This window comes from Lolium rigidum, chromosome 5 (genome assembly GCF_022539505.1).
Source record: "Lolium rigidum isolate FL_2022 chromosome 5, APGP_CSIRO_Lrig_0.1, whole genome shotgun sequence".
NCBI classification, from domain to species: Eukaryota; Viridiplantae; Streptophyta; class Magnoliopsida; order Poales; family Poaceae; genus Lolium; species Lolium rigidum.
This window is the reverse complement of record NC_061512.1, coordinates 115,502,074-115,525,331: the sequence shown is the minus strand read 5'-3', so window position 1 is coordinate 115,525,331 and position 23,258 is coordinate 115,502,074. Positions and strand designations below refer to the sequence as shown.

At 44.5% G+C, this 23,258-nt stretch overlaps 1 protein-coding gene across 1 annotated transcript; it reads right to left on the bottom strand.

Annotated features, from left to right (window-relative positions):
- Positions 1 to 8,841: 8,841 nt before the first annotated feature.
- On the bottom strand, positions 8,842 to 15,013 carry LOC124652187. The gene is made up of 3 exons (XM_047191205.1): positions 14,781 to 15,013; positions 12,232 to 13,211; positions 8,842 to 9,088 (listed from the first exon to the last, which is right to left on the bottom strand). The coding sequence occupies exons 1-3, from the start codon at positions 15,011 to 15,013 to the stop codon at positions 9,039 to 9,041; spliced, it is 1,263 nt and encodes a 420-aa protein (XP_047047161.1). The 3' UTR covers positions 8,842 to 9,038.
- Between the last annotated feature and the right edge of the window lie 8,245 nt (positions 15,014 to 23,258).

Below are 23,258 nucleotides of genomic sequence, written 5' to 3'. Positions count from 1 at the left end.
ATTGCTGTTGCAGATGGATGCACTGGAGGCTCCATATGAGGGATGTATGTGCTCTGGGTTGGTCATTATGCTTTGTTTTCTTATCCAGACAATGGATTTTTTTTTTAGAAAGAACTTGTTTGCAAAAGCTGATCATTCTCCTTGTGATTTACTGCAGGTGAAGATACTGGAGGACGAGCGCAAGCTCCTCGCTCTTAGGTTGGTAATTCTCTTTCTGGAAAATAAATTGTATCGTTGATAATGTTGACTCTCAAAGCATTCCATGAGCTTGTTATCCTATGTATCTTGATCAATTTCTCCTTTTCCTTTGTTGGAAGTAAATCTCTTGCATGTGTTTGATCCCTTTTTGATTCAGTGGTGGACTGTGTTTGTGATGTTGTCAGTCAAATCTATATGGTCTGTGGACTGCACCTACATACATCCTTAGAATCTGTCACCTAGTTTACGTTACATGGGTATACTTCTATGTGATGACCTATGTCTATTATTTACCATAACGAAATAATACACACTTGTGCTTGTGATTGCTTCCTCTATTGAATTGATCGAGATGAATTTGCCGTGTTCTAGGTAACATATAGGTGGCCCTGATATTTTAGTGTGTCTACTGTCAGCTGAACCTTGAACATCTCTTGCAGGCAAGGCCGAAGCTTATTGGTTCTCTTTTGTATAAATCTTTGCTGAACCTTGTTTCTCTTGCTTTCAGATTCAACTGGAAGAGTAAAAGGTGCTGGGAGACATGACGCGGCGGTGGAGTAGTACCTCAGCATGCCGTCTTTCCCCTTGGGAAGGGGAAAAGTATAGCGGAGGTGACCAGGAATGAGGGTGCCATGGCCGTCGGTTCGAACTGGCCGATTATGCTTTCTTTGCTTTTTTCTTCCACGGATGTTGCAGCCGGCTAGGTACTAGCGAGATGCAGGTTGATGTTGTCTTGCCTAGAGCATCTTCAACTGATTTTTGCACTATTTTCCAGTGCCACATCAATTGGGTTGTACCATATTATTTTACCGGTTAGATTTGTCTGCGTGAGTTTGTTTCCTAAAGACACAATACGTGGTCACATTTTCCTCTCAAGGTGTTGAACTGCACTAGCTAAAGTTGTCGATTGAATTCTATATTTAAATGTCACAAGAGTTATGCATTTTGCACATTATTTCTCTCTTGTCCATTATTTTGCTATGTGATCAAGCCGGAGAAACTACAAATTTACTGTCAAAACATTAACTCCAGGTTTAGCGCACTAGTTAGCGTGTTTCCAGCCACAACCATCGTTGGCCTATATAGCATCCTACGGAGGCCTATATAGACCTTGGCGGTTCTACACGATGTGCGAGCGAACTTGAAGCAACAAGAATCGGTCGGCGGGTTTGCCATTGTGCAGATTGGACTTGGAGGAGGGAAAGATGATGGCATTGTGAGACTTGCGAGGGCTAGCTAGGCGATGCGTAGATAGGGTTGCCGATGCTGAATGAGCGTTTCACATACAGTGGTTGCTACGCTGACAAATTGAGGCAGAAACGATATAATATACTACCTCCGATTCAAGGAATAAGGCGTCCTCGTTTTACGTGATTTTCGTTTGACTAAGAATTACTTCAAATATATAAAAATTATTTGTATGAAATTAGCATCATTAAAATGTGTTTTTCAATACGAATCCAACGATACTAATTACATATAATATAAACAAATTTTTGTTGCTTAATTTTTATGGTCAAAGTTCGTCTTGGAATACGCGTGCGCCTTATTCCTTGGGACGGAGGTAGTATGTATTTCGAGGTTGTTCTTACAAGTAGCCCAAACAAGGACGGTATAATTACTCGATGGAGAAAGTAAAGAGTTTTCATATCCATGTGTATATGTTAAAGGTTGTGGACTGACTAATTCCTAGCATCGTCAACCCAGGAAGAAAGTAGAGATTAACTCCCATAGTTACCGCTAGAAAAATGAGCCACCAAGAAAGTAGAGATTAACTCCCATAACTACCGCTAGAAAAATGAGACACCCACAATTACTGCCCATCGTATGCAGTCACATAATGAATGACTATTTATAGGGCAATTGTTTTCCCTATGCCACTCTCCATGTCATCAATCGCAGGCCCTAGGAATCTAGACGGTCCATCAAGCAAACCAAAAAGAAACTCTCATGAGAACCAACCTGAGGTTGGGTGGTTAGGAGGGTGGTTGTACCCCCAGCCCACCAGAGTTCAAATCCTAGATTTGACATCTGTGTGTCTCATAAAGGCGGAATATTCATTCAGTGGGAGGCGACGTTCCCGTCGACAGCGAGGCGCCTATGGTGACTTCGTCAATTTCAAGATCCAATCCGCCGGCTCAGTCTTCCAGAGATGCTCAGAGGGGTAGGGTGTGCGTGTGTGCGTTCATAGGGGTGAGTGTATACGCGTGTATGTGAGCGTCTGCGTTTGTACTGTGTTTCTCAAAAAAAAAAAAAAAAAGAAACTCTCATCTTCTTCCCGCCCTTATTTTTCCCTCATCAAATTTGAAACCCGGCAGAACCTTGAACTCCTCTAATCTATAAATATCACTAGGTGTGTGTCTTACGCGTGCGTCGCGTGTGACTTAGACTTTGACTCTTGCTCGTAGAGGAGAGGAGAGGGGTCACTCCGTTCTCCTCTTAGTCGATTTGATCGTTGCCCACCCGGCCGCAAAGATGATTCATCCAACAGGTATTTTACCATCATTTCTTTTGGTTCCAAGAGTGGCCGCCAATTCTCCTTCCATGATTTTAGTGTTAATTTCGGTTCTTTTCCCAGTCCCACTCTGGCGTGAGCACTGCTGCGATGAGGAGTGTCCTCGTCATGGACTCAACAAGGGGAGAAGAGAAGATAGAGCGAGCGCGCTGTGGCCAGAGATGGAGGTGGTGAGGACGACAGACAGAGATATGGTCTGTGTAGTCGGCGGGCGACGAGATCTAGCAGGTCAGATTTCTTTTCTTTTTGTCCGATTCTGGGCGCGATTCAATACTAGTGCTACCTCTGTGTGCTGGAACTAGATTCATGATTGGGATTACATAAATGCTTAGTCTCCAGAAATACGGAAGTTAATTGGAGATCTGAATCTGTTTTCCAGTTTCTTGCAAACCACTTTTTATTGCCCCCGGGACGGGGAATTGCCCCCGGAGTCATCTTCATCGACACCACCGCCATCTTCATCGCCGTTGCTGTCTCCCATGATGAGGAGGAAGTAGTTCTCCCCCGAGGCTGGGGGCTGTACCGGTAGCTATGTGGTTTATCTCTCTCTCCCATGGTGTGATCTTTATGTGATCATGAGCTTTGTATCACTATTAATCTATGTGCTACTCTAGTGATGTTATTAAAGTAGTCTATTCCTCCTCCATGATGTAAAGTTGATAGTGTGTGCATCATGTAGTACTTGGTGTAGGTTATGATTGTAATCTCTTGTAGATTATGAAGTTAACTATTACTATGATAGTATTGATGTGATCTATTCCCCCTTTCGTAGCTATTGGTGACAGTGTGTATGCTATGTTAGTACTCGGTCTAAATTGCAACGGTCTATTACGCACTCTAGAGGTTACTTTAATATGAACTCCGGAAGTTGTGGAGCTTGTTTACTCCGGCTTGAGGTGTGCTTTTGTAGCCCTACACAATGAATGGTGTTTGCTATCCAACAAGAGAGTGTTTAAGAGTAGCATTTATTTATTCAGTTATGTGATCATTGTTGAGAGTGTCCACTAGTGAAAGTATGATCCCTAGGCCTTGTTTCTAAGCATTGAAACACCATTTCCAACAAGTTCTGCTACATGTTCGCTTGCTGCCACTTTTATTTCAGATTGCAATTACTACTTATAATCATCCATATTACTCGTATTTCACTATCTCTTCGCCGAACTAGTGCACCTATACATCTGACAAGTGTATTAGGTGTGTTGGGGACACAAGAGACTTCTTGTATCTTAATTGCAGGGTTGCTTGAGAGGGATATCTTTGACCTCTACCTCCGTGAATTCGATAAACCTTGGGTGATTCACTTAAGGGAAACTTGCTGCTGTTCTACAAACCTCTGCTCTTGGAGGCCCAACACTGTCTACAGGAATAGAAGCGTGCGTAGACATCAAGGGGGGACCTCGCTCCTTCGTTCTAGTCTAGTTTTTTGGGTTAGGTTTTGTCTCATGTGGTGCGCCGTTGGGCGGCTGCTGGGCAAATGAATCTGCCTCAACTCTACTCCCACACCGGCGCTGACCTTCACTGTGGTGTCTCGGAGTTGATGGCATCGCATGCTTGTCGATCCTTCAGATCGGCGGCTCGGTATTCTCGCCTTTCTTCAGATCTGTCGAGATATTATTCTCGGTGTGTCACTGGTATTCGCTATTGTCCATGGCGACGCTAGGGTTCGGGCCGATGCGGATGCCCTAGAGCAATAATGTTAGTTTGAAAGTGGTGGATTTGTCATTATTCCTCGACTTTATCGATGGGATGCGACGGATCTTGGTCCAAGGTAACACAGGGACGTTCGCTAGTCGACGTATCATGACGACATGTGTCTCGCTCGCTGCTTGCAGCGGGCATGTTCATCGACTCACAAAGTCTTGTTGGCTATGGTGCTCTTGTAAATCTGGCAATGGTGAAAGTCGGTCTCTTCCGACGTGTGTCTAGGCGGTGTTGGAGTTTACCGATGGCCGCTGGCTTCGGCGAGTGTAGGAAACACTATGAGTAGTTTTTTGCATATTTTCGGGACACATGTGTTCTCCTAGTCTATTTGTTAGTTTCCACATTTGTTTACTCATGTAACTTGATTTTCTATTAATGAAATACATAATTGCTCTCAAAAAATCTCACTATAGTTTATTTATTGATTCTACTTTAAAATTGAGGACTAAATTTAAAAATAAAAATTATAAAGTGGACCATAAGTATATATATCGGGCCATGGGAAGCTCGGCCAGGCTGGCCTGGCCCGGCACGAAATTCTTGGGCCAGCCCGATCATACATCTGGGTCTGGCATGGGCCAAATATTTAGGCCTGATGGCTAGGTTGGGCTAGGCGTGTGCATAACTCGGAGGCAGCGTAGAGAGAATGACTACATCAGCCGTGTTGTATAAGGCTTCCGATCTACAAAGATATGTGGATCTTAATCTTATTCTCGTTACTTGCATCTTCTTAGATCTTGGTTCTTCCTAGATTAGATTTTAGTTTTGTTTGCATTTAGTAGGAAACTTTTTATCTCTTGTGCTGCAAATCCCATCCGAGATCTCGCACGACCTAGGGTCCAAAGCTCAGTAGCCCAATGCCACTGAACAAGACAAACCTATTTAATCTTGTTTACTTAATGAATAGTATAGTGGTTTTCCTACAAATAATTTTGGAAGCTAAACATCCTACTCAAGATACAGAAAAATTATGTGGTTCATCCATATAAAAAATTGTTGACAAAAGATAACTTGGTAAAAAGACAATGGAATGGTTGTAAAAAAAGTGTTTCTTTTGTGAATCGAATGAAACAAATGAACATATTTTTCTTTTACATATGTTCGCCCAAGCCGTTTGGCATATATTTTTTCTTAATTACAGTGGTCAACCACTTTTTGCATTGGTATTGGTTGAATGGAATCAATAACAAAAGTAAATAAATAATACACATTGGTATTGTTGCTTTGTGTTGGTTGATACGGAGATGTAGAAACATTATTAATTTGAACAAAGTTGTTGTCTCAAACTTTTTGCATGTTATCCATATGGTTACAGCTGGATTCAGCTATGGTATTTTCTATTTTTGAAAGATCAACGGGAACTTATGGATACTGGATGCAACCGTTTGTTGATGTCCGCACAAGATATCTACGGCCGAGCCGGTTGGCTACTCACTAGTAGATTGACATATGCTTAGATATTCCATGATTTTTATATTTAGATGGTTGATTTTTGTATCGATCTTATGTCATTTGTGATGTAATAAATAGATATTTGAATGACATAATAAAATTATGGATGTGTGCATCAACTGATGTAGAGGCCAGGCACATCCCCATTTCAGAATAAGGAACTTAGAGAAGAAAAAAATACTAAGCAATTGGTTATCTATTAGTGCTGTCTCTCCAAGAAGTAATGTTATAATTGTCCTAAAATTATGGGTCGATGGTAGTTGAACTAGAAAATATACGATTGGAAGAAGACATCCCGTATAATAGAGAGAAATGTCTTACTTTTTTACCGATAAATCATCTCGTAACTAGGATAAGATAAGTATGTTTTTCTCTCCTAAAATTCAACACTCATCCTACCTGACATTGAATACGCGAGACTATGATTAAAGCGGAGCGGTGCATCCACTCTTCCACGCAAAAAATAAAACAAGCGATGGTATACTAATAAGAAAATTGATGCATGTGGCACACGAGATGCAAATCTCTCGATATCAGCCCTCGACCAAAATGAACCAAACAAGAATGGGGTGATCATTTCAGTCTTCGATAAAAATATTATTTTTTCTATCTATGTACAAATATAATTGATATAACAAGAAAAGCTCAAATACAATGTTCACCGCAACTAGGGTAGAAAATTTGAAGTGCGTAAAAATATAGCTTTTGTGAAACAAGCCATTTCTATATAAGGACAACATGAAAGCGCACATGGAACAAATCATGGATACTAGTACAACAATATTTGAGGGAAGTGAAACAAATTATAGTGCTAGAAGAGCACATGTAGACTAGTGAATAATAAGATTGTAATATTGTGCCGCATACTCTTCGATTTACCATGGAAATCAAAATAATACACATGAATAATTTGCGACAACGTGGAACAAATTTTATAGTAAGGGGGAGATAATTTTGTGTTAGTTGAATAAATCCCGACAGTTTTGGAGTAACACGAACCAAGAATAATGTATGACTACGGTGGAACGAGATTTTAAGTAATGGCAAATGTCAATGCTAGTGTAACAATTCACGACTATTCCAAGAGCAAACTTATAAAAAGTATAACGGGATGAAAATGCTTGTAGAACAAAGTTCCAAATAGGAAAAGCAAGATTTCAAATAAGAGGAACAATTCATGACTAATGGTGTATCAAATTCCAAGATCACCAAAATGTTAATGGTTGTGGAACAAAAGGAACAAAATGTTAAGGATTATATAACAATTCTTGCATATGACCAAAAGGGACAAAGAGACATCTCTCATCGATGCCGACAACAGGTCAGGCGGGACAACTCCCACCTAAGACCCCAAATTGAACACGGTTAGGAAACGAAGGGCTCGCCGGATTGACTCCACAACCAGATTAGGCCGCACCTCCCCAAGGCATGATTTGAAGGGTATATATTATCATTTTCTTATTTGCAACATTTTTTTTTGGTTTGAGAGTACCTTATCACATATACCACGCGATCTTATTTGCAACATCATGGAGTCATATAGAACACAGACCTAAGATGTGACAGTACGTTTTACGATTTATAAGTGTGTGTGTCATCCAAAATTTCCATAAGGTGAGAAACAACATGAGGTTGGGTGGTTAGGAGGGTGGTTGTACCCCTAGCCCACTAGAGTTCAAACCCCAGGTTTGATATATGGGTGTCTCATAAAGGCAAAATATTCATTCAGTAGGAGGCGATGTTCCCGTCAACAGCGAGGCGCGTGTGGTGACTTCGTCAATTTCAAAATCCAATCCGCCGACTCAGTATTCCGGAGGTGCTCATAGGGGTAGAGTGTGCGTGTGTGTTCATAGGAGTGAGTGTATACGTGTGTATGTGAGCGTCTGCGTTTGTACTGTGTTTCTCAAAAAAAAAACTCCATAAGATATTAGAACACAGTAGAATTTCTATGAATGTCTCCTACTGGCTTTCAGAGGACTAACTGGATTGCATACATATACTGTACAATAACAATACTGAATCAGCAATGACCAAGTATACAAGTCAAACACAAATGCTACACATGATGTACTCGTAGATCTGGTTGTAAAAAAGACGATCTCGTTTCTTAAGTAAGTTAATTGCTGGACGGTCAGGCGGGCGGGGCAAAGGGCACCCAGGCAATCTTGCAGCGGATGAAACCTGTCGCTGCTAAGGCATCAAATGTGCACAACTCGCACTCGAACTGTTCACGAACTCACAGAATGATGAGGATGAGGGACTGAAGGAAAGAAAGCAAAAGCAGATCAACGGGGAGCAGCAGCAATGGAGGCAGAGTACGAGACAGGCTCCACAAGACTCACGATCCGACAGTTCAGAATCAGCGCAGGAATATCAAACAGCCAAACTAATAAACTGCGGCGAATTGCCTCTAGGATTAACGGTATCAAAAGGTTCACCTAATTTAGCAAATATATACAGGATAACATGCAACCTTGTTTAGCATATTGTTTTCGAACTTGAAGAAAAAAGATGAGCTCATTGTCATGCAAATAAGCATAGCATCCATATTGTTATGGGGTAGTCGTTACATGCTGGTTTAATTTAGTTCTACTGAAATGTCATAATGTGACTGATGAAACGACTGCCAGATTTCGCCCAAAACGAGATAAATCATAGACAAACTACAATAAACTCAACTTTCTCCAGATTTTCTCCAAAATGATAGTTCGACAAACTACCGCCTGCTGCCCTGCAACTATTAGTTCCAGGAATCCTGAACCATAAAGAAAAAAAATTAGGGAAGTTCGAGTCAGCACGGAAAAGAATGACTCATGTAGAAAACAAAACAAAAATGAGTAAACAGAAGGGCTATTACAGTCCATCTATCTCACCACCAAAAGTGAAACAGAAAGTGAGTTGGGCAACATGTTTACTTAGAGCACAAAATTACATCATTATAATTTGTTTGAAAATAACAAGCTTCTCGATTGCTGATAATATTTGATAAACAAGAAAAGAGAGTTCATCATTACCACCAGGAAACATAAAACATCCTGACACTGACGATGACAATTGATGACTAATAGTGGATCAACAAAGAACCATCAGAGATAAGAGAATTTGAGATAGGGTCCTATGAAATAGTACACAGAGATACATACGCTGTTAGCTTGATATTCATTCACCACTTCTAGAGGCAAATAACCAGATCATCTGGCGCTTCCATGTCATCCTTCTTGCCTGAAAAAAAAAACAAGTTTTCTCCGTCAAGCTACAAGAACGTGAATAACAAAGAGAATTCTAACCCACAACAATTTGTAACTGTACAAACTATGTGTTGCTTATATGAAATGTGCCAGCGGACAAGACTGATACGCAGAGCAGGTTATCAGAATTCAGCACAGCTCACTGGTCACATAGCTTAGCACTGATCAGAGCAACATGGTTTATTTAGAAGCCCAAATTTGGGTGATTAGTTGAATTAACAAGTATACAAGAGCCATTAAGTATACAGGGTGAGTTCCTGCATCACCCCGCGAAATCCGACGCGAGATCCAGGTCCCCATCGCCTCCTCGTAATATGTCATCTCCATAGACGAGTTGGGCTGGCTAAGCTCTGGAACGGGGACCCGATGGTAGCTAGAATTTTTTGGGCTATGCGGTTAAGTTCCTTCCAACCTTGGTACTCGGTGGATAATAGAAACATACGCTCTCCTAGTTCTTTTGGAGAGTTAATGCACTACCTCTGTGTGCTGGAACTAGATTCATGATTGGGATTACATGGATGGTGACAGTTTTGTTGCGTTACATGCGGATTTATGCTTCATGTAATTCAAAATGTGATAAACATAACAGAAAACATAAAGGTCACCTTAGAAGTGAGGACCTATAATTAAAAGTTGTTCTGGTACATAACTTAAAAGTTAAAACATGGAAATATCTGTTACTCAAATGATGAACTAAGGAATTGAGAGTTCTGAGTAGTATTTATGTCAGTCTGATTAGAGTGAAGAATGTGTTATATATGATGGTTCTGTCAAAGAAAGAAATCAGGTTTCATTTTGGTAGATGTTATTTTACAGAAGAGGTACTGTTGTTCTACTTTTATTAAGAGACAAGTCATCACTTGATTTCCTGTTATGCTAGTATTGCTAGTGATGCATCTGTTCTGCAGCAGGCTACAACTAGGAAGGAGAAAGTTGGACCAGTCGTTCAAACAAGGGAGGAGGAGCAGACCTAGAAGAGCAGCAGGGCAAACAGAAGTACCAGGAGCTCAAGTCAAATCGACTAAACCAACCAAGTTTTCTTGTCCTCTCACTAATGTAAGGTAAAATCGATTAACAAAGCAATCTGTAGGATATATATACGTCTGTGCTTTGCTGAATGTGAACTAGTAGTGAATAAAAGAGGAACGTCTCAGCTTATCTTAATGCCAACATAAGATTTTTACTAGACAACCATGTATTCTGATGTTGCTTTTAAATACTTGGTTTATTTGCTTTTAAGTAAAGGCAATCTTGTTGCTTTAGAATCAGTAATAAGTGTTACCTCTAACTATTCCATAGAGAAAAATCTGTACCGCGGTGCCACAATTTAGATTGGACTTGACTATAGTTTCAGAGAAGCAATCTTCAGTAGTATGTCTTCACGTTCAACCAAAAAACTTGGTCGCAGGAAACTAACATCCTAGCGGAAGTGTGAAGTTGGTTACTGCACTCCTGTGTTTAGTCTGCTAGTTGTACATGCATGAGGCTTATTCTAATTCCTGGTAGAGTTTAGATGACCAAGTTAAACCAAATAGTAGTCCTCACCAGTCTGACAGATGATTTGAATTAATAAGACCAATAGAGCAACTTATGTGTTCCTCTTGCTCACCTATTTCCAGAGAAGGAACCAATCAAGTAAATCTGAAATTCAACTCTGTTTGACCTGAGATATCTTTAAATAAAGAAAAATAAGTAAGTTAATTGGAGATAATCATCATATAAATGCTTCATCTCCAGAAATAAGGAAGTTAATTGGAGATCTGAATCTACTTTCCGGTTTCTTGCAAACCACATTTTATTGTCCAGAACATATATCTAGATTTATTTCCTCAACTAAATAGGACATGTCTTGCCATCATTTATTTGATATGATGTAAACAATCTATATGCTCACCAAGTTTTACTTCAATATTGGAATTTGGAATTTTCCTTTGCGATTGCTCATGACTGCTCCAGTTCGTTTTTTGTATGTCTTAGTCAGCAATAAACCTAGCTGCCTCCCCTGCCGGTCATCCCGGCCATCGCTGGTGGCTCTCAGCGTCGCCACCTACCGATATTTTAGGTTCAACTCTCAAGATCATTCAGAATCCATGGCCTTAAAAACCATAATTCATTGTATTTCTGTTCTCATGATGTAGCCTTAGTGATATGTTCTCTAATATTTTCTAAAGGTATTTTTTATTCACCCTATAAATGGAGATGCATTGTTGGTAAAACAATATATGTTGTTCAGGACAAGCAAAGATTCTTATATTATGTTTCTCGACATCTATTTGTAAGGTACTTGGTTTGAAATTTGTTTTCTCATTTATGCATCTCTAACAATCCCTGTTACTATCTTTAACAATTCTAATATTTGTTACTATCTCTAAGAAATGTGCCAGCGGACAAGACTGGTACGCAGAGCATGTTATTAGAATTCAACACAGCTCACTGCTCACATAGTTTAGCACTAAACAGAGGAACATGGTTTGTTTAGAAGCCCATATTTGGGTGGCAAGTTGAATTAAGAAGTATACAAGAGTTATTAAGTGAAAACAAAACATCCTTAAGGTATCTTGTGAGCCAAATTATAGAGATGTGGAAATAACATGTAGGGGTGGTCATTTCAATAAAGAAGTGGACATAGAGCAATTAAGTGAAAACTACATCCCTAAGTATCTTCCGAACAAAATTAAAGAGATGCAGAAATAATATTTAGAGCATGTGGTGTAAATTTCAAATTCACAGAAAACAAATAGCTGTATACTTGTTTCAGATATTGCCATCAACTGCGACAGCTCACCAAAGAATACGAATACTGATGCCTACTTAAGAGCTACATCACGTCCCACACAAGATTTAAGTAACGAATACATAGAGTTTTATGAGCATATAGTACTTATGTGAGCAAACATCATTTCATCTTCAGATAAATGTACCATTGTAATCACCTAATCGGAGATTATTTGGCAAATAATGGTAGCATGCTCACAAGATTTTACCTATCACAAATTTCATCCATTTGCACATTACAACAAACAATTCTGTCCAAAGTTCCGAGAACAACATAATGCAGCAGCCCAACTGAAAGCAAGGAGTTTTTAGTAGTAACGGTTAAAGCAAGAAGGTGATTACCTGTTGTAGGGATCCGGCTTGCTCCAAGCCACGGCGGAAGCACACATGGTACAAGAGAAGAGTAGTCATCTTGCAGCCGAGATGCCCCGATCACTTTCCCCTTGTGGATGTCCACGACGACGACGTGGTCGCCGACCTTGAGATGCACGGCGCAGGCGTTCAGAGGGTCGAGGACGGCGATCTGTGGCGCCGCCGAGTTGTGCCGCACGGGATAGCCTCCATCCGCCAAGACCTTTCTGAGCTCCACCTGCTGCTCCAGCGTCCAGGCGCGGCCCTCGTCATCGAGCGCAAACGAGCTGAGCAGAAATGGCCCGCCCGGAGCGAGCTCGGCGTACCTCAGCCTCCCCTCGCTGACCCCAACGCGCCGGAACTTGGCCACCTCCCTCATGTACCTGGCAGTTTCCTCGTCCTTGCTGAAATCTCCAGTCTCCGTGGGTGCGCGTGCAGGCAGCACGCTGCGGCTGGGCAGCAGGGTGCAGAAGATCTCCGGCGTGTCGCGGAACGGGTCGAGGGAGATGACGCCCAAGGTCAGGTCGACCCACCACAGCCGGCCGCCGAAGGCAACCGTCTCTTGGTTTAGCGACATGTTGCGCGGCGGCATTGATCGGCGCCGTATGCCCATCACCACCGTGTTCCACTTCCCTTCATCCGACAGAAACCGCAGAAGGGTGCCGCCTCGGCGGACGAGGTCGGCTACGGCGAACCTGTTAGGCGGCCCACGCCCGTGCCGGCGCCCGCCACCGGCCTGGGTGAGGATCCCCATGTGGTTGTCCAGAAGGGTCCTCCTGGAGCCACCGATGTCCGGCAGCCTGAGCATCTGGCCGCTGAGAGGGTTGCAGACAAAGTGCTGGATTTCCATGTCCATGCATAGATCCCAGGAGGTGCAGGGCGCCTCCGCTCGGAGATCGCGGTAGTTGAGGAGAAGGTGGCCGTCGCCGCTTGCGGCGCGAACCTCGCCGCCAAGGAGCTGGACGACGTTGCTGCCAGCGGCGGTGTTAGTAATAATCTTGCCTTAGTTTGTTTGAGTCTAATTAGGAATTGGCAAGAGTTTATTCAGCAAGGTTGTAGGTTAGTCTAGCCTAGCTTGCATGGCATAGACGATGAGTGCTAGTTCTAGTAGCAGTAGGTTTGTCGTGTCTTAGGTAGTAGCACGTGTTAGTTTAGGTAAGAGTCATGTTCTGGTCCGGTTTGCTGTTTGTGTCCGGCCAGGGTTATACTAGCAAGTTGTGTCGGGTCAGTTTAGGAAGTCATGTACCGGTCGGTTAATAAGGTTGGGGCTGCTCGTGTATATATACATGAGGTTGGCTGCCGCTTGTAACACAGAAGTTGTATTGTGAGTTGAGAAAAGTAGAAAATAAAGAAAAGAATAGAGGGCACGATACGTGCCCTTGGCGATAAATTTTGTGCGCGTGTGTTCGTCTAGTTTGATGTAATCGATCCGTGGGCGAATCCCAACAATTGGTATCAGAGCGAGGTTCAAGATTTGAAGCCACGCTTGCCCCGGGGAGGCGACCCTACTAGCGCCTCGGGGCGGGCGACTGTCGCTCGGCGGAGCGACAAGGAGGAGACGGCGGAGAGTTGTCGTCGCAAGGTGGTGGGGCTGCGGATGATCATTGACGGGAGAGGTGGTGCCGAGGTGCGGTGCCGGGAGTCTCGTCAAGATCGTGTTCGGAGGAGTCCGATGAGTCAAAGAGTCAAGTGTGTGCACGTACGCACGTCGAGTCGGCGTCGAGTCCGTGAGTCGTCGTTGTGTCCAAGTGCTTGTTTACTGTGAGGATCCATTGCAGTTGAAGCGCGTCACGTTCGAGGAGTTGCCCGGGAGCAAGGATCGACATGAGCGAAGACAAGGTGGCAAGGTGGCCATCTGCGTGTCTCGGCGAGGAGATCAAGCTTGACGTGTAGTGGGACAGTGACCGGTTAAATTGGTTCGACGTGAAGACTGTCTGTGTGTCAAGTCTTGCATGTTGCACGCGTAGATGCGACCGTGTGGGCTGGTAGTCCGGATCATGCGTTGAAGTTGAGTCGACAAATCGCGAATCTGCAAGGAGTCAAGAGCAGGAGTACAAGGAGATGACAAGTCAAGATTAGGAAGAGATTGTTAGTAATAATCTTGCCTTAGTTTGTTTGAGTCTAATTAGGAATTGGCAAGAGTTTATTCAGCAAGGTTGTAGGTTAGTCTAGCCTAGCTTGCATGGCATAGACGATGAGTGCTAGTTCTAGTAGCAGTAGGTTTGTCGTGTCTTAGGTAGTAGCACGTGTTAGTTTAGGTAAGAGTCATGTTCTGGTCCGGTTTGCTGTTTGTGTCCGGCCAGGGTTATACTAGCAAGTTGTGTCGGGTCAGTTTAGGAAGTCATGTACCGGTCGGTTAATAAGGTTGGGGCTGCTCGTGTATATATACATGAGGTTGGCTGCCGCTTGTAACACAGAAGTTGTATTGTGAGTTGAGAAAAGTAGAAAATAAAGAAAAGAATAGAGGGCACGATACGTGCCCTTGGCGATAAATTTTGTGCGCGTGTGTTCGTCTAGTTTGATGTAATCGATCCGTGGGCGAATCCCAACAGGCGGGGCGTTCCCTGGGGTTGAGGAGGTGCGCCGGGGCGGAGATGGTTGAGACGCCCGGAGGCTCGAGGGGGCGGAAGCACGGGGTCGGCGCCGACGATGATTGGTCGACGCGCGACGTGTAGTCAATCATGGCCCATGGTGGGTGCGAGGAGGTGGCGGTGGAGAGGGAGCGTCGGAGGTTGGCGGAGACGGCGGCGGAGAGGAGTCGCCGGAGAGACATGGTGGTCGGGCGGCGTGGTCTCCTGGTCTTGTTTGGCTGTAGACTCCTTTTTGTTCTGGCAAAGCATAGGCTCCCCGTCCTGGCAAAACTGATTTTGCAGCGGCACTGTAGACGCAGGTCTGCCCGACAAAGGCAAAGAGGTCGCGTGCGCTGGTGCGAATAGACAGAACTGATTTGAATTTAATCACCTCCTGATTTCCAAAAAAAGGCTACAAACTTTTTGCCCGAAGCGAGGAGGGAGCGATATATCTTTTGAACCACATCGATCTAATTTAAGAAGACACTTGATAGGAGCATTTTCAGTCGTTGCGCTACCCAGGCCAAAATCCGGCGCTATTTAGCGCCGGATGGATGTAAAATTCAGCCCGAAGAGACCCATTTTCCCAGCAGCGAGCCTAGAAAAAAAAACAAATGTAGGTGAATTCAAACATAAACAGACGAAAAATGTTCAAACTTAAGCGAAATGTAGAGATATTTTAATATATATAGGCGAGTCCGTACATATATATGCCGAATTTGTTATATATTTGAATTCGGCCAGAGGGAAATATAAACTAAACTTAAAACACAGCGTTCTACATGCTGAAATGGCGGTAGAACGTCGTGTAGTCATTGTCGTCCTAGGGTGGCGGCGCCTGCTGGCTGCTGCTCTGGCCGGCTCCCCAACGGCTGGACCCCTGCCTAGGGTCGCCGAGACGTGGCGGCGATGGCGTCGACCGGGACCACTCATCCTCGCTGGAGTCCTCCAGCTTGATGAGCGGCGCGCCGCTGGCAGGTGCGGCGCGGCGCCGCGCGGCGGCCAGGTCCAGGAGTCGCTGATGCTGCTCCGCCTCCTCCCTCTCCCAATCCTACATGGACCAGGCGAGCGCCGCGTCCATCGGCAGGGTGTTGTCGGCGGGGACGAGGTTGTTGAGCGACCTCGCGGACCGCCGCGTCCTCGGCCGCGCGACCTCCTTGGCGGCGAGGTCGGACACAGCTGCGGCCGCTGCATCCTCCTTCTTGGGCTTCCTCTTGCGGCCGCGCGACGGAGACGACGAGGCGCGCCCCCTCACGGATGACGAGGGTGCCGCTGCTGCGCCCTCTGGTCCGCGGGGGCGATGTCGGCTCCTTCTTCACCGTCCTTGGCGTCGCTGGTAGAGGAGCCGACATGCAGTAGTGGGAGCAGCGCGTGAATTTGAGGAGACGACATTAACTCGCCGGGTGGAAGCTACGCGTCGCGGTGATGACTGGTCGGCGGCAGGCTTTTACAGTGTGCGGAAGACGATGCAACGAGGACGAGGATCGGTCTTTCTCGTCGACAAGTCGGGGCCACCAGGCGCGCAGAACTTTCCTTGACGTTTCCCGCGCTTTTATTTCCTCCAGACTCCCCGAACGCGCCCCGGGGGGCTGGGGATGATATGGGCTCGCCGGATGGATGAAAGCCCAAATCCGAGCGAAAACGAGAATCCAGGTGCGCGACTGGGCCATTTTTCGTCGTCCGGATGGAAAAAAGGGCTGGTAGGGGTCTCGTCGGGGAGACGGCTGGAGGTGCTCTAACCATTGGAGTGGCTACACCCTTTAGATCCTTCATGAGCATGTCTTGGATATATTTTGTTTGACTGATGATAGTCCCTTCTCTCAATTGCTTAATCTCAATACCAAGAAAGAACTTCATCTCTCTCATCATAGACATCTCAAACCTATCAGTCATAATCTTTGAAAATTCATCATTGAAAGCTTTGTTAGTAGAGCCAAAGATAATATCATCAACATATAATTGGCAAACAAAAAGCTCCCCACTGACCCTCTTAGTGAAAAGAGTGGGATCGATTAGCCCAACATCAAACCCATGGTCTAACAACAATTTTTACGGTGCTCATACCAATCTCTTGGAGCTTATTTGAGACCATAGAGTGCTTTATCAAGCTTATAGACATGGTTAGGGAAGTTGGGATCCTCAAATCCCGGGGGTTGATTAACATAAACCTCTTCAAGTAAAGAAACATTAAGAAAAGCACTTTTCACATCCACTTGTTGCAATTTAAAGTTATGATGTGTGGCATATGCAAGAAGGATACAAATGGACTCAAGGCGAGCCACGCGAGCATAGGTTTCACCAAAGTTAATTCCTTCAATTTGAGAGAAACCTTGAGAAACCAATCTTGCCTTGTTCCTCACAACAATTCCATTCTCATCTTGCTTCTTCTTGAATATCCACATAGTGCCTATAACATTGTGGAACTCTTCGGGCTTCTCTACTAACTTCCACACTTTATTATGCTTGAAGTTATTGAGTTCTTCATGCATAGCATCCAACCAATCCGGATCCTCAAGCGCTTCAATTACTTTCTTTGGTTCCACCAAGGAGATGTAAGCATGATGATAGCTAAAGTTAGCCAAGTTGATACTTGGGCTCTTATATCACCAAGAACCTTCTCATGAGTATGTTCAATAATTTCCAAATGGGGTTTCTATTTCCGTGCTCTCGGGTCCTTAGTTGTACTCAGTTTTCCCCAGCTCCTTAGTTTTTCCTCAGTTTTCCCCAAGCCCTTGTCTGAAACCCGCAGAAGGAGCTCGGACGGGAGGATTCTCGTTTAGTTGACCGTTCCGTGCTGACGTGTGGGGCCGCGTCGTGTGGGGCCGCATCGCGTGGGCTGGTAGAAAGGGGCCGCGTGGGACAGGACAAGACCGCGTTTGGTTGTACGTGAGCAAGAGCTTGGTTCTGTCTCTCTCAGTCCAAATTGGCATTTTTAATAGCACCTTTTCCCCTATTTCTCTCTCTGTCTTTTTTCACCAAATTAGTATCAAATGTAGATAAGCTTCCATTTCTATCTTTCTTCAATTATTTGTGCCTTTTGGTCCTCGTTTTTTGCCCAATATGGTAGAAAATCTAGTACTCCCTCTGGTCCATATTAATGGCCTCGCTATCTTGGTTCATATGTACTCCGTATATAGTTAAATCTAGAAGCAAATATCGATGCTAATGTACGATAAATTCACGTCGTCATAATATATCGAGAAAACAAAGTAGGGCCAACAAAGTATAGTAGAATAGGGATAGATAATAAGCTGCATACAACAGCCAACATAACAGGTTCTTAACAAAGGCAGGCCAATAACGAGGTTCTTCACAACACCAACATAGTAACAAAAGCTGCTTTGCAGCAGCAGCACACGTCCTGGACTCTGCCTACTCCATTCCCATCTGACTCTTCCTCCGGTTCTTGCTCCCATGTCTCTTGATCTTGGGCACCTTGGGCTTGATCGGAGGCATGCGCCCGGCGGCGATCTCCACCCGCTGGAAGTTGCGGAGGTGAATGCCGAGCGCCTTGTGCTTGGCGCGGAAGGCGTAGACGTTCACTGTCGCACCGATATTGGGGAAGGTCCTTCCGATGTCCTCGGCATGCGTGAGGAGGCAGTTGAAGTCGGTGCCGCCGAGTCTTCTAGTAGACACCTTTGGCGAAGTAGGAGGCGTATTGTCCGACCTGCAGCCTCTGCAACACCTGCCGAGCCTTGGTGTGCTCATCCTCCTCGTCGCTGCCGACGTCACTGCCAGACACCTGATCCATATCAAATGGAAACTATGAGTGAATGAGTTGCAAAGATGGCGTAACGTGCATGATAACAAAGTTAGGAAAAATAGAGGCAGCCTCAGTTAGAGTGAACACGATTATATATCTACAGAGACGGGGTCAGCGAACCAAAGCTCATGCACAACAGATTTGTACACAACAATGGTTCGCTGAACCCGCTCTGTACAAATTTGTGCCCAACGATTCATCATAGGCATAGAAATAAATTCCACATCTGAATTTGAACAAATTTCAGATTATTTGCAAAAATAAGCGATTGATATCTTTTGATTAGTGTATAAATTAACTGATTGAGATCCCATGATTACTTGCATAAATTAACCGAACGGCCGAACCCCGAATCTTAAAGGGAACGAAATCAAGAAGGGATCAAATCAAAATGGAATAAAATCGGCGCAAATATTAACCCAATACTCATCCTACCTACAGATCGACACTAATAGTTACTAGGGAACCAGCAAAAATAGGGTTGAAAAAGGAAAGGGGAACAACAAGGGAGCAAACCGTAGTTACCACTGCGGCAGCCTCCGATGCACCGGCGGGAGCCGCCAATGCACCAGCGGCGGCGATGGCCGTAGAGGGGACGACGTCGAGGACGAAGGCGCCGCGCTCGCAGTCGACAGCGTCGAGGACGATGGGATTCGCATTCTCCTTGTCCATCGCAGGCAGAGGAGAGGGAGAGGGTTCTTTTGCTTTGGTTATGATGGGACGTGAGAGGCGGCGTTGCGTGAGGGAGTGAGAGTGACACTGATAGTGTGAGGAGGCGAACATGGAGAGGCATCTATAAACGCGAGGGGCCTAAATGGGACCCACGTCCTACGGGTCCACTATTGCACGTCTGCACGTCTTCGACTTCTGCACCGCGACACGCGTCCACGATTGCATGTCTTCAACTTCTGCACCACGACCTGCGTTCTACGCGTCAACAATTGCACGTCTTCCACTTCTGCACCGCAACACGCATCCTCGAGTCTAACCCTGCAAATTTAGATATACTCGGGTATACCCTCGAGTCTTACACTAGCATTTTTGTGTGTGCTCAGTTTTCCCCTTGAGTGCTAATACTGGCTAGTGCAATATACTCAGTTTTACCCTCAAGTGGATGGTCAACATAGAGTCAACAAATGGGATTAAGCTAGTTAAATGAGTCATTTAATGTGCAAAAAAATCCAAAAAAGATAAAACCATAGTGGCACTTAGTCATGGAGTCTTCTTACGCGACCTGCCACGTCGGGAACCATATCAATCATAGATAAATCAAGTTTTACCACAAATTGCCACTTCTCAAATCACCTAGTAGCTATGAAGGTGCATGGCTGTCCACAATAAGCCCTTCCCAAAACAGCTTTTCCTAAAACATACTTTATGTGAATGAGGCCACAATTTTTACACTCATGTATATTTGTATTGCAAATAGTTTGAGGTAGGCCAAGATGGGTTTCATTGTACAAAACACGCATTGTCCATTTTTTAAATCTCATATTTGAATCCCTTAGTCTGTTTACTACTCACGTGCCCTTAGTTTCATGATACTACTCAGTTTTTCCCTCTCCCTTCACAAATTCTCACAGACGCACAACCTTGCCCTGATTGGTCTAGCCCTTGTCACGCGGATCATGCCTGCCGACCATTGATCGTATGATCTAACGGGCAGGATAACCCCTCTCTCTCTCTCTGATCGGGGCCACCACCCTTGTTGTGGGTATACTTTATGGGTATATCAACGGCATGGCCTAGATCCGACAAGCCCGGGTGGCCCATAGTTGGTGGTGAGGCATGTGGCCCATCGGGCGGCCCAGTTGCTGTAGATCATGAAGGATGAAGTCCAGCCCAGGAACGAGGAGCCGGATCCTAACCGACCTACGAAGAAGGCCGGATCCGTGGAGGCCCATGAAGTATCCGGATCCGGCGTGACCTAGAAGGAAGGCGGATCCTTGACGTACACGGCAAGACTTTGTACCGTAGTTAGGCAACTTGTATTCCGGCTAGGACTCTCCGTGTAAACCCTAGATCCGAGCGCCTATATAAGCCGGATCCCGGGAGCCCTAGAGGTACAACCACAACTCATTGTAACAACGCGAAAGCGCCCATATAATTCCAGACAAGCAGCAGTAGGCCCTGTCATCGTGCAGGTGTTCCGAAGCTGGGTAAATCGCGTACCACCGTCCCGAGAGCACTCCGCCCTATGGCCCCTACTTCTTCTCCCCCTCGTGAGGATCCCTCCTCCGAGGTACCGTCGATTAGGCAGCGACAACCCTCTCTCTCTCTATGTATGCTAAATACCCAGTTTGCCACCGGATTCAGCAAGTTTGGTTTTCTTTATTATTTTTCATGCGCTAAAAATTATAAACTCTTTTAGGCATTACTTTTCACGCAAAAAATGATAAACCATCACCGATTTCTTATAGCCATTACTTTTGAAGCAAAAAATGATAAACTATCACCGATTTTTTGTAGCCATTACTTTTCACGCAAAAAATGATAAACCGTCACTGATTTCTTGTAGCCATTACTTTTCAAGTAAAAAATGATAAACCATCACCGATTTGTTGTAGCCATTACTTTTCACGCAAAAATTATAAACCATCACCGATTTCTTGTAGCCATTACTTTTCACGCAAAAAATGATAAACCATCACCGATTTCTTGTAGCCATTACTTTTCACGCTAAAAATGGTAAACGAAACAATCTATCTATCTCTGTATTTGAAGTTTGGGAGGGTTCACCATCTACTTATGTTAACTTTCCAGGTTTTGACCTGAAAATCAACTAGGTATTATAAAGGGAAATAAAAGTTCAAAAAAATGTAAAAACCCTAACCCTAAACCCTAACCCTTGATGGGATTCGTAGCATAGAAAACAAAAAAAATTTCCTACCGCAAGAACGAATAACAAGCCAAGATCTAATCTAGTAGATGGTACTAACGAGATGAAGATCATGAGACTAACCCTCGAAGATTCCAAAGCCTACGAGATTAGATCTCGTTGTTAATGTAGTCGATCACTTGCCGCTTTCAAAAGCGCGTAGATGATCTTGACGGTGCCACAGTCGGGCAGCACCTCCGTACTCGGTCACATGTTCGTTGTTGATGATGACGTCCTTCTCCCCGTTCCAGCGGGCAGCGTATGTAGTAGATCCTCCGAATCCCGACAGCACGATGAAGTGGTGTCGGTGTTGGTGGAGATCTTCAGCAGGGCTTCGCCTAAGCACTACGGGAGAATCGGGAGGAGGGAGGTGGCTAGGGTTTGGGGAGAGGGGCACTTGGGGCGTCGGCCTTGGTGCCCTTGGGTGGTGCGGCTGGTGTGGTGGCCTGCCCCTCCCTCTCTCCCTCATTATATAGGTGGAACCCCAAGGGTTAGCCCAAAGATTCGAATAAGAGTCCAACCCAAAAACTTACCAAAGGGTGAAACCTAGGGGGAGTGGGACTCCCCCTTTCCTTCTTCCTTGGCCGGCCAAGGTGGTGGAGTCCACCATGGACTCCACCTTCCCTCTTGGTTGGCTGGTTAGGGTTGGTGGAGTCCATCCGGGACTCCACCTTCCATGGTGATTTCGTCCAGAAGGTTCTAGAACATTCTAGCACCTTCCATAAATGCACCGGATCATTTCCAAACTTGGAAAGTGACTTCCTATATATGAATCTTATTGTCCGGACCATTTCAGAACTCCTCATGATGTCCTGGATCCCATCCAAGACTCCAAACAACATTCGAACTCCATTCCATATTCCTTATCTACTTAAAACAACATCAAACCTTAAGTGTGTCACCCTACGGTTCGTGAACTATGCAGACATGGTCGAGACTCCTCTCCGACCAATAACCAATAGCGGGATCTAGAGATCCATAATGGCTCCCACACATTCAACGATAACTTAGTGATCGATTGAACCATTTACATACGATACCGATTCCCTTTGTCACGCGATACTTTACTTGTCCGAGGTTCGATCATCGGTATCTCCATACCTAGTTCAACCTCGTTACCGACAAGTACTCTTTACTCATACCGTGGTATGTCATCTCTTGTGACCTAGTCACATGCTTCCAAGCTAATCAGACGACATTCCACCGAGAGGACCCAGAGTATATCTATCCGTCAGCGGGATGGACAAATCCCAGTCTTGATCCATATGCATCAACTCACACTTTCCGAATACTTAATCCCATCTTTATAACCACCCATTTATGCAATGGCGTTTGATGTAATCAAAGCATCCTTCTAGTGTAAGTGATTTACATGATCTCATGGTCGAAGGACTAGGTAACTATGTATCGAAAGCTTATAGCAAGTTGAACTTAATGACTTGATCTTATGCTACGCTCATTTGGGTGTGTGTCCATTATATCATTCATCCAATGACATAACCTTGTTATTAATAACATCCAATGTTCATGATCACGAAACCATGATCATCTATTAATCAACAAGCTAGTTAAATGAGAGGCTTACTAGGGACTCTGGTTGTTTACACAACACACATGTATTAATGTTTCCGGTTAATACAATTATAGCATGGAGTGTAAACATTTATAATGAACACTAAGATATAACAATAACTATTTTATTATTGCCTCTCGGGCATATCTCCAACAGTCTCCGACATGCACTAGAGTCAATAATCTAGTTTACATTTGTAAAGATATAACACCTTGGCCTTCTGGTGCTTATCAT